This window comes from Oryzias melastigma, linkage group LG8 (genome assembly GCF_002922805.2).
Source record: "Oryzias melastigma strain HK-1 linkage group LG8, ASM292280v2, whole genome shotgun sequence".
In the NCBI taxonomy this organism is placed as follows: domain Eukaryota; kingdom Metazoa; phylum Chordata; class Actinopteri; order Beloniformes; family Adrianichthyidae; genus Oryzias; species Oryzias melastigma.
Genome location: NC_050519.1, coordinates 14905596 through 14918287, shown reverse-complemented (window position 1 = coordinate 14918287; position 12692 = coordinate 14905596). Strand labels below are relative to the sequence as shown.

Here is a 12692-nt window from a genome sequence, read left to right as displayed (position 1 = left end):
TTCAATAAAAATTCTTCCTAAAAATCTTGATTTTCAAACTTCTTTAGCAGCATTCTGTTCTGTAGCCCATCATTTTGTTAGAAACTAAAAAATCACAATGTTTAAAAAAATATATTTATTGATCGCTCACTGGTTTTTATTTACGCAACATTCAGTGTTTATACAGTATATAACTGCATGTTTGGCAGTGGTTTTCACTTCACTTTTTGCTCTTTGCGAGCTCGTGACGACATGAGTTTGAAGAACAGCGCGGGCCACAGGGTGCGCAGGTAGACGGCCAATGAAGGCAGAGGTCCAGCCAGGAGGACGTCACTGCTTCTCTGACAGACGGCCTCTAGAACAGCGTGAGCCACGTCCTTCGGTTTCTGACCAGCCGCCGTCGTTTTGTCCAAAACTGAAAGCATCAAGCCTCGTATTAATAAGAAGGTTTTGATGAGGGATGCACAAAATCGAAACATATTTAATAATATGAAGGACGGAAAACAGGTTTTGGGTAGACTTTTCAGAACATTTTTACTCAAGATTGGGGTCAAACCTGATAAAAACAGCAGAATAGTACCAACACTTGTGTATTTTTCAAATTGTATTTGTTTTATGATGAATTTAATAAATTGAAACCTTTTTCCTTGTTTCTTAGTGACAAAACTAGTTTTTTATTGAGTAAAACATATTGATGCAATTCTCCTATAATTTAAAAAAAGGGCTTCATTAAGTTACCCATTGCTTACCTCCATATTTGGAGCCGTCTCCGGTGACGGCATTGACTGACAGGTTGGTTTGGATGTACCCAGGGCTGATGACCGTCACTGGGATCCCATACTGCTCCATCTCTGCCCGTAAACAGTCGAAGAAGGCCTGGGTTGCATGCTTAGAGGCTGCATCTAATCGTCGAAAAAAAAAACATTTTTCATAAGATTACAGTAAGTGTTTTACACAACAGCTTTCTGATAGTGTCATGAACAGAAAACTTACAAGCAGATCTGTAAGGAATTGCTATCTTTCCCTGCACACTGCTGATGACGACGATGTGACCACTCCGTCGGTGAACCATGGAGGGCAGCAGGGCTGCGATAACAAGTATTAAATTATTTAAAATTTCAAAATTATTGTAATTCTGAAAAAAAAATACAATTTTATTTTACAAACCTTGGGTAAGTGAAATGGGTCCAAAGTAATTTGTTTCCATAACTTCTCTTTGAACAGAAATGTGGGTGTCCAGTATGTTGCCACGGTAACTAATTCCAGCATTATTGATAAGAACATCCACATGTCCATAACATTTGAGAATTTCCTCAGCAGCTTTTCCTATAGTGTCTGTCTTAGCCAGGTCAAAGACAACAGTGCTGGGGGGAAAAACCTGTCAGAAAATAAACAAAAAGCATTTATTGTCCATCTTAAACTAATTTCACTTTTTTTATTTGGGAGGCAATTAAAAAAAATAAGGTAGGAACTAGTAAATTGAATGAAATGATGAAGAAAGTAAAAAGAGCATTATTAAATATTTGTGCATGTTTGTAAGTATATCCATGCCTGCTTCTCTTTTGCAGAGGTACTTGCTGTAAGCTCCTGCACCACCTGCTGAAGGCGACCTGCATCTCTTCCACACAGAACAAGCCGGGCACCAGCAGCGTGAAACACTTTAGCGCACTCTACAGTAAAAAAAAAACATTTTTAAAGACGTAAAATGTGATAATTTATCCCTCTGTTTTCCTTCAAAAATAAGACCCAACCAAACAGTACCATAAAAAAAACCTTAAATGTGAGGCTGACCTTTTCCAAGTCCGGAGCTGGCCCCCGTGATGACGACAACCACACCCTGAACAGAACCTCTTGACCTGAGGCGGGTCAGGATCCGGTACAGGAGCAAGACTCCTAAACCGGTCAAAACCAGGGGAAGTGTTCCTCCCCCCATGACACGCTCCGTTTCCAACAGACACTATCCTTCCTGAATAAAACAAAAAGGACATTTTACTACAATCTTCAACACTTTTCCAAATAAGATATTAGAAACGATACATTTATGTATTTATATCCAAAGTTTAAACCTTGAGAAACAAAACTCAGTCTTTTTAGATTTATTGCAAATTTAAAAATTGACACCTTCTTACAGTTTACCCAAACTGTATTTTTGACTTTTATTTGCAAATATCTATTTATGTGTACAAGGCAGCAATGAGAATATCGAAAAGCTGTCATCAATATTTAAGAAAAAAAAAAAAAACAACACAGTTTTTTTAATTTCCACTCAGGATACAAAAGCTGTTCACAGAAGCCCCTGAATGACACCGAAACATCTTTATGGAAATGACTGTCATTTTTTTATAATCATAACACACAACATATTTCTTATCAATTCTCAGCATTATAAAAATGTTAAGAATAACATAATTCATAACAAATTCAAATCTTTTTTTTGACATTCGATATAAACCTGTTACCATTTCTGATGCAGAAATTACACCTTTCAATGAAACTTGTTTAAAAAAAAAATCTTAATTTAAGTAAAATATTATTGCAATAAATAGATGCATCAATCATTTTGCAACTAAATTCTCGTTGTCTGTCACTCAAAGTTTGACAAATTGTACATATAGGTACAAAATTTCAACTAATAATAACAAAAAAAACTACATTAAGGAGGATTTTTTTTTCACATGCACAAGTCTAGTCAGATCTGATGCCTTAGTGCATTTGTGTTTTCACTCAGCGTGGAATAATACAAAATGTTAAAAAATAAAGGGGGGGGGGGGCGCTAATTGATTTGGATCACTTGATTGACTAAAATGAAAATGCATTTGAGTCAGTTTACATTTGGTTTTTGAAGCATTTTTGTCACCTCAATTGATTCACCAATGGTGATATGTTAAGTCCCCCCCCCCCTTTATGTCACTTTTCTTCAGAAGAAATATAGAAAAACATCTGATATTTGTTTAGTTTGATAAGAATGCAAAGCCAAATGTTGACATATGGAAAATATTCTGAGAATGTTTTGGTAGCTACATAAACCAAAGTCTGATTATAGAGAAAGTTTTCAAATCTTCACTATTTGTACATTAAATTCATTAAGTCGAGTCAATACAAATAACATATTTCGTTTTGGCATTAATATGTTTTAAAGATACTTTTTCCACATCAGTACCAAATCTATTATATTACTTAATTTTGTTTTGGGCTGTGCGGCGATGATTAATTCACGATTAAAATCAATAAATGTGTTTGACATTAAATGCTAACAAACGGAGGATGCTATAAAGAAAACAATTTATCTTAAAATGTTTTACATTGTAGCCTTGAATAACAATAAACATGACTGAGGCTGTTCGTTTGACATGCTCAAAGATGCTAACGCTATCATTAGCTTGCACCTACATTTTCCCAAAAAAGGAACCTTCAGCAAACAGGAAGTAAACAAATAAACTCTTACAAAGATAATCTGACAGTTTACCTTTCGTGAAGAATGTTGTCGATTAAAAAAAGATGATCAGTCTGGATTAGGCTGTCCTAAAAAACCCGAATAGAACCCAACCTCTAAAGTTTCTCGACTAGCATCTTCAGTTAGTGGTGACTGGCTGGTGAAGGAGGGCACGAGGACAGCAAAGGCTCATGGGAGTCGTAGTTATAATACTAAAAGTTAAACAGACGCGCGATTACAGAATTATCCCCTAAAAGCCATCTTTCCTAGCGCACACATATCCAATGCAATACTAAAGAATACAATGAAAACATAATTGAAACACTAAGACGTATTTATTTGACTTAAAAACAAACATTTGAGAGGTCGATCTGCTCACTTGGTGTGATCAAGCTAAACTGTTTAGCTAACAGAGTAAAAGTAATTGTATTTAATTTTTAATCTAAGTAATCAAGTCATTTGATGAGATTAAAAATGTTTAATTGATTTGAACAGAAATTGCAAACATTAAACTTTCTCACAGTTCGTTGTAACAAAGCAAAACACTACAAGCTAACATTGCTAACAAAATACCATATTTTACTCTCCTCGTTTAATTTAAGGAATCAGCAAGTGTTGTATCTTAATATTCTTCATCCACAAGGATTAGATCTGAAATATAAGGGGGAAAATACAAATGATGCTTATATATATGCTTCCCTACGGAATGTCAACATTCTGTGATAAAATATATATTTTTATTTTTAGATTAAAATCTGATGAACAGTTCTTCACCCCAAGTCCTCAAGTCATGCGTGGGGTCTACTTTATTCTTCATACATTCAAATTCTCTTGTTATGCCAGCACTTTTCCTTTAATGGTTTCCTCTCATTATCGATTGACAGAAATGTGGCGATTCCACAGTCGTATATAAATAAATCAATAAACAGGCTTTCAATTGGTTTTGATATTGTTGATGCATAGCAATATTTTAGAGGAGTCAAAGGCTGTGTGACAACCTACCCCCCTGGTGTCTGACTTTCTATTTAAGCAAGCCAGGATTAAAAATAATGAGTTGTTAGCACTTCTCCAGAGACCATAGATCTGTTTAGTGAAAAGTAAAAAATACAGAAAACTGAGTTTGAAATATCCTAATGTTTAATGAAACTGTCATGTAGTGATCAGCAAGAAAGGGGTACAGTAAAACTACAAGGAAAAGGGGTGGAAGTGTGACACACACACAAAAAAACATGTCAGTCCCATTTCAACTTCATATGAGAGGAAATGCTGCTATATCCTTCTGCAAGAGTTCAGTGTGTGTCAGGGATACCGGTGGAGAGCAAAGAAAGAGCACTATGGAGAGAAGTGTGCTGCTGTTAACACGGAAGTAAAGAAATATAAGGCAGGAAAATAATAGTTCCTTCTAGTTTAACTATATCCCTCTGATCAATGTTGGAAAAACCAATTCCAGAGGAGCAAACCTCTGCTCCCGTCATCACTTCCATTTTTCTTACAGTGAAGGGGGGGGTGGGGTTGCTTCTGGTTTATTTATCTAATTAGTTTTTCTCCTTTTTTTGTTGGTTCGTAAATCTTCTTCAGTGCACTCATACTGCATAGAGTTCATAGATCTTCTTGGCACAATATGCCAGGGCAGCCAGTGCTATCGTATTATGGAGTCTCTTTCTGTGGACGTCATCCCTGCGTACCAACACCACTGGAGTAGAGGAGGTCAAAGTGTGCAGGGGCAGCCGCGAAAGTTTTTGGCTGTCGTATTCCACCTGGTATTTGCAGCAAGGATCAAACTGCCACGATATCCCGTAGAGGGCAGCACACGCCACGCTGAGGGCGCCGGCAGGCAACGCCACATACCGCGAGTATTCAACAGGCAGTGAAAGCGGTGTCAGGAGGCATGCAGCGCCTGATAACACTGCCGTCTTGTGCAGACAGTTTCCCACCGTAATCCAACGGGCTGTCTCATCTCCGATCCGTGTGGGCTCAATAACAATGTATTTATACTGGGCCTCCAGTGCTTGCTCAAGCTCGTACTCAAACTGGTCCTGTGCATTCTCCCCATTGTAGATCTCATGCACTATGTAGCAATCCGACGCCGCCATTACTCCCCTGTGCACAAAAGGGAGAAAAAGTGAATAACCATGAATGTCAAGCAACATTTTGGGTGAATTGAAAAAAAAAACATTTAGAGTTGTGTTTGATATTTTACCAACACATGATCATATTTTAAGGATCTTGGGAAACTATTACTTTCATCTTAAGTCAAATTGTCTTTTATCTACAATTTGGGATCCTTCAGGTCATAAATTGTAGTTAAAAGTCTTCAAAAGAATGGAATGTACAGAACTTCAGCAGATGAGGAGCATTAAATTGTGACATTTTGTTTGCCAGGTAATTAGATAAAAATGTACTCCATTGCTCTCATTTTAAACAACTTGAACTTTTATGAGTATCAACTACAAACCCAACCACAGTTCTATTCAAAAACTTGTCCTATTATAATTGCACATAATTAAAAAAAAAAACGTGTGTACATCTATGCAGATTGTGCCACTAAACGCATATTTTGTCTCTTTTGATCGTATAGCAATTTGATTAAGAAAAATAAATGTAACAGGATTTAAATTGAGTTATCTAGTGGAATTTCTCATATTTTTTATTTTTATACTCTGCAAAGTGAACAATCAGTAAATATAAAATTGTATATGTTAGTGAGTGGATCATTTTCGTTGACCCTCGTAAATCAATACAACTGTCATTAAAGTAATCGAGAAGTAGCAAGAGTTTTGTTTTAATGACAATAGTTTAAGTTTTTAGCATAGTAGCATGGTGGTGTACCAGAGCAGGAGCTAACTCGATGGCGCGGTGTAAAGTTGACAGACAGACCAGCAACAGTTCAAGATCGTTTTCATTTCAGAGCAGGTCGACAGCACAAAATTGCCTTTGACCTACATTTCTGTGGAGCACGAACGTTAATACAATAACACATGTGTTCGTGTCATTTTTTAGTTATCTGTAGCTTTTCTCAAAGCTAAGCGATTGGCTTAAAAGTAATCAAAACATCACATGAGCATCTGGTTTGTTTCCCTTCGCGTTAGCTAAGGGTTCACGTTAGCCAGCTAACGTGAGCTAACCATGGGGTTGAAATTACAACTTCATTCACTGTCGTTTGATTTAAAAATCTGACCAGCGTGCACTTTGGTGAACTCGTACACCGTGACATCGACAAAGAGACGTATCCCACCAAAATAATGTTGCTTAAACGTTAAAATGTGGAGTAACTGACCTCTCCCTGCTTATTGGGACACCGCGCCTCCTTCCGAGCGACGCCATGTTGGAGATGCAACTGTGATTTCGTTTGACGTTTGATAGCGAAATGCATTCTGGATATTGGAGTGTGTATTTAGGTTGAAGTTTGATACAAACCTTTCCAATTGAACTACATCTCCCATGATGCTATATCGAATGCGTCTATGCTGTGCATATTTTGTAACAGCATATTGAAATTGGGGAGGTCAGGTCACATTTTAATAGTTTTCTTTTATTTTATAAAATAAAATTAAAAAAGCAAGTTTAGTTCATTTGTAATAATCGTTAAAAATAAAAAGCGGTTATGTTTAAATAAAATTGTGAATAAAACGATACAAGCAGGTTTACGATGTCTTGCCTTTATCATATTTTAAATGTTACGGCGTCTAGTGTTCCTATTTTTGCAGACTTACCCATATTGTGCCTCTGTTCGTCGGTGCGGCGATGCGAGCTCCCTCCTTGCTGTAACCTGACGCCCTCTGGACAGACCGACGCGGTGCTAGGAACAATAATGTTACAGCCTGGTAGTGTATAACGCATGCGTCATTTCTAAACACAAAACTAAGACCTTTTTTTTGTAAACATTACGCGTTTTTTGATAAATGAACAATTAGTACGTTCATGTTCCTAAATAATACAAGTTAGTCCACTTTAACAAAGGGTTTTCAGCGAAAACAGTATATGATTGCTACCATACATGGTTATGACGTATTTAATTTAATAAACTGTAACATTATTTTTTATCATAAAGAGTATTGCTATAACAGAAAAAAATAAAGATGATCAGAGTATTAAAAAATGAGGAATCCAGACTGGTAAAATATAATATTTTTTAGGTAAATGGGCTACACGGATAAAGAAAATTTTATTTTGCATTCCAGTTGTAGCTTGCCATCTTTTTCATACGTTTTCTAAAATACGGTAAACACTTTTGATTCAAGAGTAAAGCTAACTTATACACTCGGTTTATTTGGAATTTCACACTTCCACAAAATTTGACGAATGTTATCTTTATTTATGTATTTAAAATAAGTACAGAGAAAAGTATATCAAGTATAAAACTGTGTAACAAGAATGTGAACCTTTTTAACAAATCCAAAGTTCCCTGCTTGAGAATTCACATCAGGCATGGTTTTCTTTGAATAAAGCAATCAAATATAAGCACACAACCAAGAAGAAAAAAAAAGTCTTTCTGGCTAGCTTTAGGCGCTTGTTCGAACTTTTACAAGGGACTTCTTATTGCAGTTGGAGATCAGCCATCACAGCAGTTTAATCTGCCATGCCAAGGCGTGTTAAGTGGCCTGAGGTTTTTTAACATTTTTTTTTTTACTCAACATACAAGATTGTCAACAGCAAAACATCTACAAAAGACAAAAATACTTTCACCTCAATAAGCCTTTTTGTCAAATGTTGAACTCGTTTAATGTCAGTGGCAAATGAATCACCTGAAAAGACAGTTCAGTTGCAGTAACCAAATGAAATGTCACTGAAAGAAAAAAGTCATAATCATCACATCATAGAACGGAAATGCCCTCAGCTCAAGAGTGTGCTTCTGGTTTGAGCCAGCATACACTGAAATGACAGGATGAGCAATAAACAGACATTTAAAATAAAACAAGGAGAAATTGATAGGATGTCCTTTGTTTTTCTCTGTGGTTTACAAATCCCTGCACCTTTGTCAACCCAAAAATCAATTTGCAAATGTCAACATTCTTCTACAGTGGAAAAAAAATAAAAGACTGAACCAAATTAGGCTTTGAAAATGTTTACATTTTTAAAATTGAATTTATTTAAAACATGTAACTTACCAAATGTAGGCAATCGATGACAAAGAAAAACATTAAATGGCTGCAGTTTCATGGTGGAATTCCTTCGATAATATTTAAGCACAACCCGCCCCCAAAACTTAAAAGATATAATATCTAGAGGAGGGGAAAATGAGATACAACATATAGGGCCTAATTTAAAGGTCAATACAATCTAAATTTGAATGGAGCACCAATTGTTGCCATTCTACCCATACCAAACAAGAATACGAAATGTATATAGTTCCAAGGAAAGACAAAAAAAAACAAGTCCTATCAGATCTGTTCTCACTTGTTTCAAGTCAGCTTTGGGGGTAAACCCTGGAAGATTCAGGCACCACCCTTCAGTTGCGCCGCAACGACAAGACCAAACGGAGCTCCTCCTCTCCTGGAGTCCCCCTCCCTTTGTGAAGGATGTCAGTGACCCTTTGACGGGACGATCAACCCTCACTGCAGCGTGAGATCATTCAGATGGCTTTGTCTCTGGATTTCCTCAATGAAATGTTCACACTTAGGAGGTGGTGTGTTGAATTTTTGTCCTGCGGCTCCACGGCACGCCGTCACAGTATTTCTCCCTCCCACGAGTCTCTGTCTCGATCCCTTTCTCAGAGCTGTGTGGGGTCATTGGTAGATGTGTTCAAAGTACTGAGGCTGAGGGTTTTCTTTGACATATTTCTGAATGTACCAGCAGGTCAGGTGAGCCTTCAGGTCCTCTTCTACTACAAAATCCATAGCTGCCTGCCATTACGCAAAAGCCAGAATCATCAATCAGAAAGTACGTTTTCCTTCAGAAATATTCTTCTTGAATTCATGTATATATTTTACCTTGGCTAGATGCTTGGCAATGCCTCTCCCCCGATAAGCATCTGGAACTTCTGTGTGCTGCAAGTCCACCGTTTTCTTCCCAACATACTCGTACAGAAGAACTGCACGATCATGGGATCCTGAGAAATTAGACAAAAGCTGCGTCTTTCTGGTGTTTGCTAGGAGAGGTTTGACCTCTTGACCTTATCTTACAAAGAGACAGTCATAACCCAAAAAACAGGTAGAACAACACAGAATTGGTATTTAAGATCCTTTAAAAGACTCAATCCGTTGAAAAATTTAGTTTTTGGTGTTTTTGTAGCATTTTTATTATGGAGGAAATGTGTAAAGATTTTTTTTATTTTTGCATTTCGGACAATTTATTTAAATCATTGCGGATTTAGAGCAGACGCAAAATCCAGTTGGAAAAAGCTTGCATGTGTGATGTAGAAGCCACTACGGGAAGCCACAAGCTCCCTGCTCTACTCTACTCTAAGTATATCTACGTTTGCCTCATCTGAGCTGGGACCTGGGTCAAAACTGTATGACTGGATTGCTCCGAATATTCCTCATCCTTTTTGTTGAACTGCTAATGTTGGGTTGGTGGTATGAGGGGCTGTAAGCTAGAGGGTGGACTTACGCCACAACTCAGAGGCAAATTTCTGATGATTTACTGCCACTCTGCAGAAACAATGTCCTTGAAAACTACAGTTTTTCTTTTGTTTTGGCTAAACATGACTAAATCATAATTAACAGACCACTTGGAACGCTTTTAGGATAGATTAAAAAATTATCGGAATGGGACTTTAAAGGTCATGTAAGTTACAGTGTCTCACATACCAGACTAACTCTTCGTAGCTTTATACTGAAAGCTGAAGCTAAAGGCAAAGTTTAGTCAACAAAGATACACAAACAGGAAGATTGTATTACTCAACAGTCAAATAAGGGCTTATAACGATCATCATTTATCATATAAATAGCTTTTCACAATTTACTTTGTGATATCGTAGAGTTTTGTAAGCTGATGGGAACTTTGTGTGATATAAACACTGATTAAATAAAAATAATACACAATTTTAAGCTGAAAAATAAAAACAAAAATCATTGTAAATCCTAAAAACTTAAATTAATTCAAAGTATAGCTCACAATGCATTGGAAGAGTAATAGGTTGTTAAAGAAATAACTCTCTTTATAAGATTGGAGGAATTATAGGCATCTTTTAAATAAAGTGACTGAAGTTATCAAGTCAAAGAGGAATGAAAACAGCTTTGAATTGACATTTTTATATAAATTATATTTTTGACATAAATTAAAAGGAGTCGCAGCGAACAAACGCAGCTGTGCCCGAAATGGCAGCTGGAGTTCCCCACAAGGTAACGACAGCCAGCGATGTTAGCAGCAGACAAAGCTAACCTTCCAAGCCGACCTCAGGCTAGCCAGCATGCTAATGTTTACATTCGGGACTCACCGTTGAGCCTTATGACGAACTGCCGGCGCTTTTTGTCGTGCTCCACCTGGATCTGTGAGCTGCTGGCGTCAAAGGCGTGCGCTTGGGCCATTGTTGGAGGCGTTGCAGCTACTCTACGGGGCTGATACCCAGAAATGGCTACATGAGACGATGATGAACGGACAGAAGCAAAACACTTCATCCAGCACTATCAGCTGTGAGGTCACGTGGGGAGTAGCCAATCAGCTCCACGTACGTCACAGACTACAAATTAGCATACAACCAGAAATGTGTTCAATAAAATTAGATAAAAGTGAATTCATCACATAAAACTATATCGTTTTAATTACCAGTATTTATGACAACTATAGATGTAAAATATCACGTTACATTTATATTTTTAAAAGTTATTTTTTCCAAAAAGAGTAAAGAATCTTTTTTGAAAAAGCGTTTCTTTAGTGAAGCTAATGTTAAAGTTAATAAATATGTCAACTTATTTATTTTATTTAGAGAATTTCATATCCACTGGTCATTAAAAGAAAAATCTATATGTCAATGTTTTATGAGTATTTATCTGATTTATTTTATATTATTTATTTGTCCAAAAGATACAAAAAGATAAACCTTTATTCTCTCTGTAAGATCATCTAAAGAACATGTTTGCTTCACAATGAACTCTCTCTATGGACTTTTTAATTTCTTCTAGGCTGATTGTTTGATTGATTGATTGATTGATTGATTGATTCATTCATTCATTTGTTCATTCATTTTCACTTAGGAGTGCCGACATATATTTTCCTTTTCTTTTCTATTATATTTCTATCATATTTTATTTGCAATAAAGCTTTCTAAGCATCCAACAGTCTTTATTGGGCCTCCATTACACAAGCCCTGATCAAATCTAGTAGGACAGAAGTCTTTAAGAGTTTCTTACTGATCAAAACTCAATGAGAACTATAAAGTCCCACCTCATCATTTATAAAAAAAACATTTTATTTATGCTTTTATGCTTAATAAAATTAAGCCATTTATTTATTCAATGTAGTCTTCAAATATTTACAATATTCTTTTTATTGTTATAAATAAAATGGATATGTGTTTCTCATATAACAATTTTACTTTCTTTCACCTTTGACGGCAGCACAAAAAGTTCCTTTCAAAATTAAATACACCTGCTGTCTCACAAGACACAGATCTGCTAGCAGATTTTAGATTTACAGTTTACAGGATTAAAAATGCTAGAAAGCCAAGTCAAACTTGAACTTTTCTATCATTATGACTTTGTGTGCTGTCATACTTTTCTTCTTTTATTATAATAAACACGACAACATTGGTGTAGAATCATTTTTTAATATAGACATGTAAAATGCAATTATACAATACAAGATATTTGCCTCAGAACAACAACTAGATACTGTTGCACTGCAGAAGATAAGAAAATAAGCTTTAAGTGCATCAATATGTGCATAACTTTGCTCAGATTTCTGAGATGTTGACAATTTAAACATAAATGACAACTACAAACTACAAATCCACCATTTATGTAAAGTGTTAGCATTTTTCATTAAAGCCAAAGAGCCTCAATGGAGGGATAAAGGAGTTGTTTGTGGCTCCAGAGCCACATGTTACAAACCCTTGTGGTGGATCATTCTGAACAATATCTTGATCGTTGTAAAATAATAATAATTTGAAAATCAGATGATAATTCCACAACCTTTTTCTTTAGAAAATGCTAAATACATTTTTATGCTTTTTCAATTACCGTTTATATTACTCTTTGGACTAGCCAATTTAAACACTATGAGCTAAAACATGTATATTTTAATGATGACAAATGTTTGTAATCTTTAATTTGTCAAATTAATTGTGATTCATCAAAATCATATTAATTGGATTAGTTGTGTTTATGTCATTTGTTTATGT

The 12692-nt window shown here is 36.0% G+C and overlaps 3 protein-coding genes across 4 annotated transcripts; all 3 read right to left on the bottom strand.

Annotated features, from left to right (window-relative positions):
- Positions 1-95: 95 nt before the first annotated feature.
- On the bottom strand, positions 96-4887 carry dhrs7b (dehydrogenase/reductase (SDR family) member 7B). Its single transcript, XM_024271868.1, has 7 exons — positions 4873-4887; positions 1771-1936; positions 1531-1649; positions 1147-1357; positions 973-1065; positions 729-881; positions 96-394 (listed from the first exon to the last, which is right to left on the bottom strand). The coding sequence occupies exons 1-7, from the start codon at positions 4885-4887 to the stop codon at positions 195-197; spliced, it is 957 nt and encodes a 318-aa protein (XP_024127636.1). The 3' UTR covers positions 96-194.
- Positions 4528-7267, bottom strand: tmem11 (transmembrane protein 11). 2 transcript variants are annotated; one of them, XM_024272722.2, is made up of 2 exons: positions 7126-7267; positions 4528-5512 (listed from the first exon to the last, which is right to left on the bottom strand). In XM_024272722.2, exon 2 carries the CDS (start codon positions 5503-5505, stop codon positions 4996-4998), a length of 510 nt encoding a protein of 169 aa, XP_024128490.1. In that variant the 5' UTR covers positions 5506-5512; positions 7126-7267; the 3' UTR covers positions 4528-4995. The 2 variants fall into 2 exon arrangements, with proteins under 2 accessions (XP_024128490.1, XP_024128489.1); XM_024272721.2 differs by lacking the exon at positions 7126-7267 and adding an exon at positions 6690-6821.
- A 439-nt stretch (positions 7268-7706) lies between these two features.
- On the bottom strand, positions 7707-11017 carry natd1. Its single transcript, XM_024272558.2, has 3 exons — positions 10791-11017; positions 9343-9461; positions 7707-9255 (listed from the first exon to the last, which is right to left on the bottom strand). Exons 1-3 carry the CDS (start codon positions 10969-10971, stop codon positions 9139-9141), a joined length of 417 nt encoding a protein of 138 aa, XP_024128326.1. The 5' UTR covers positions 10972-11017; the 3' UTR covers positions 7707-9138.
- Positions 11018-12692: the final 1675 nt, after the last annotated feature.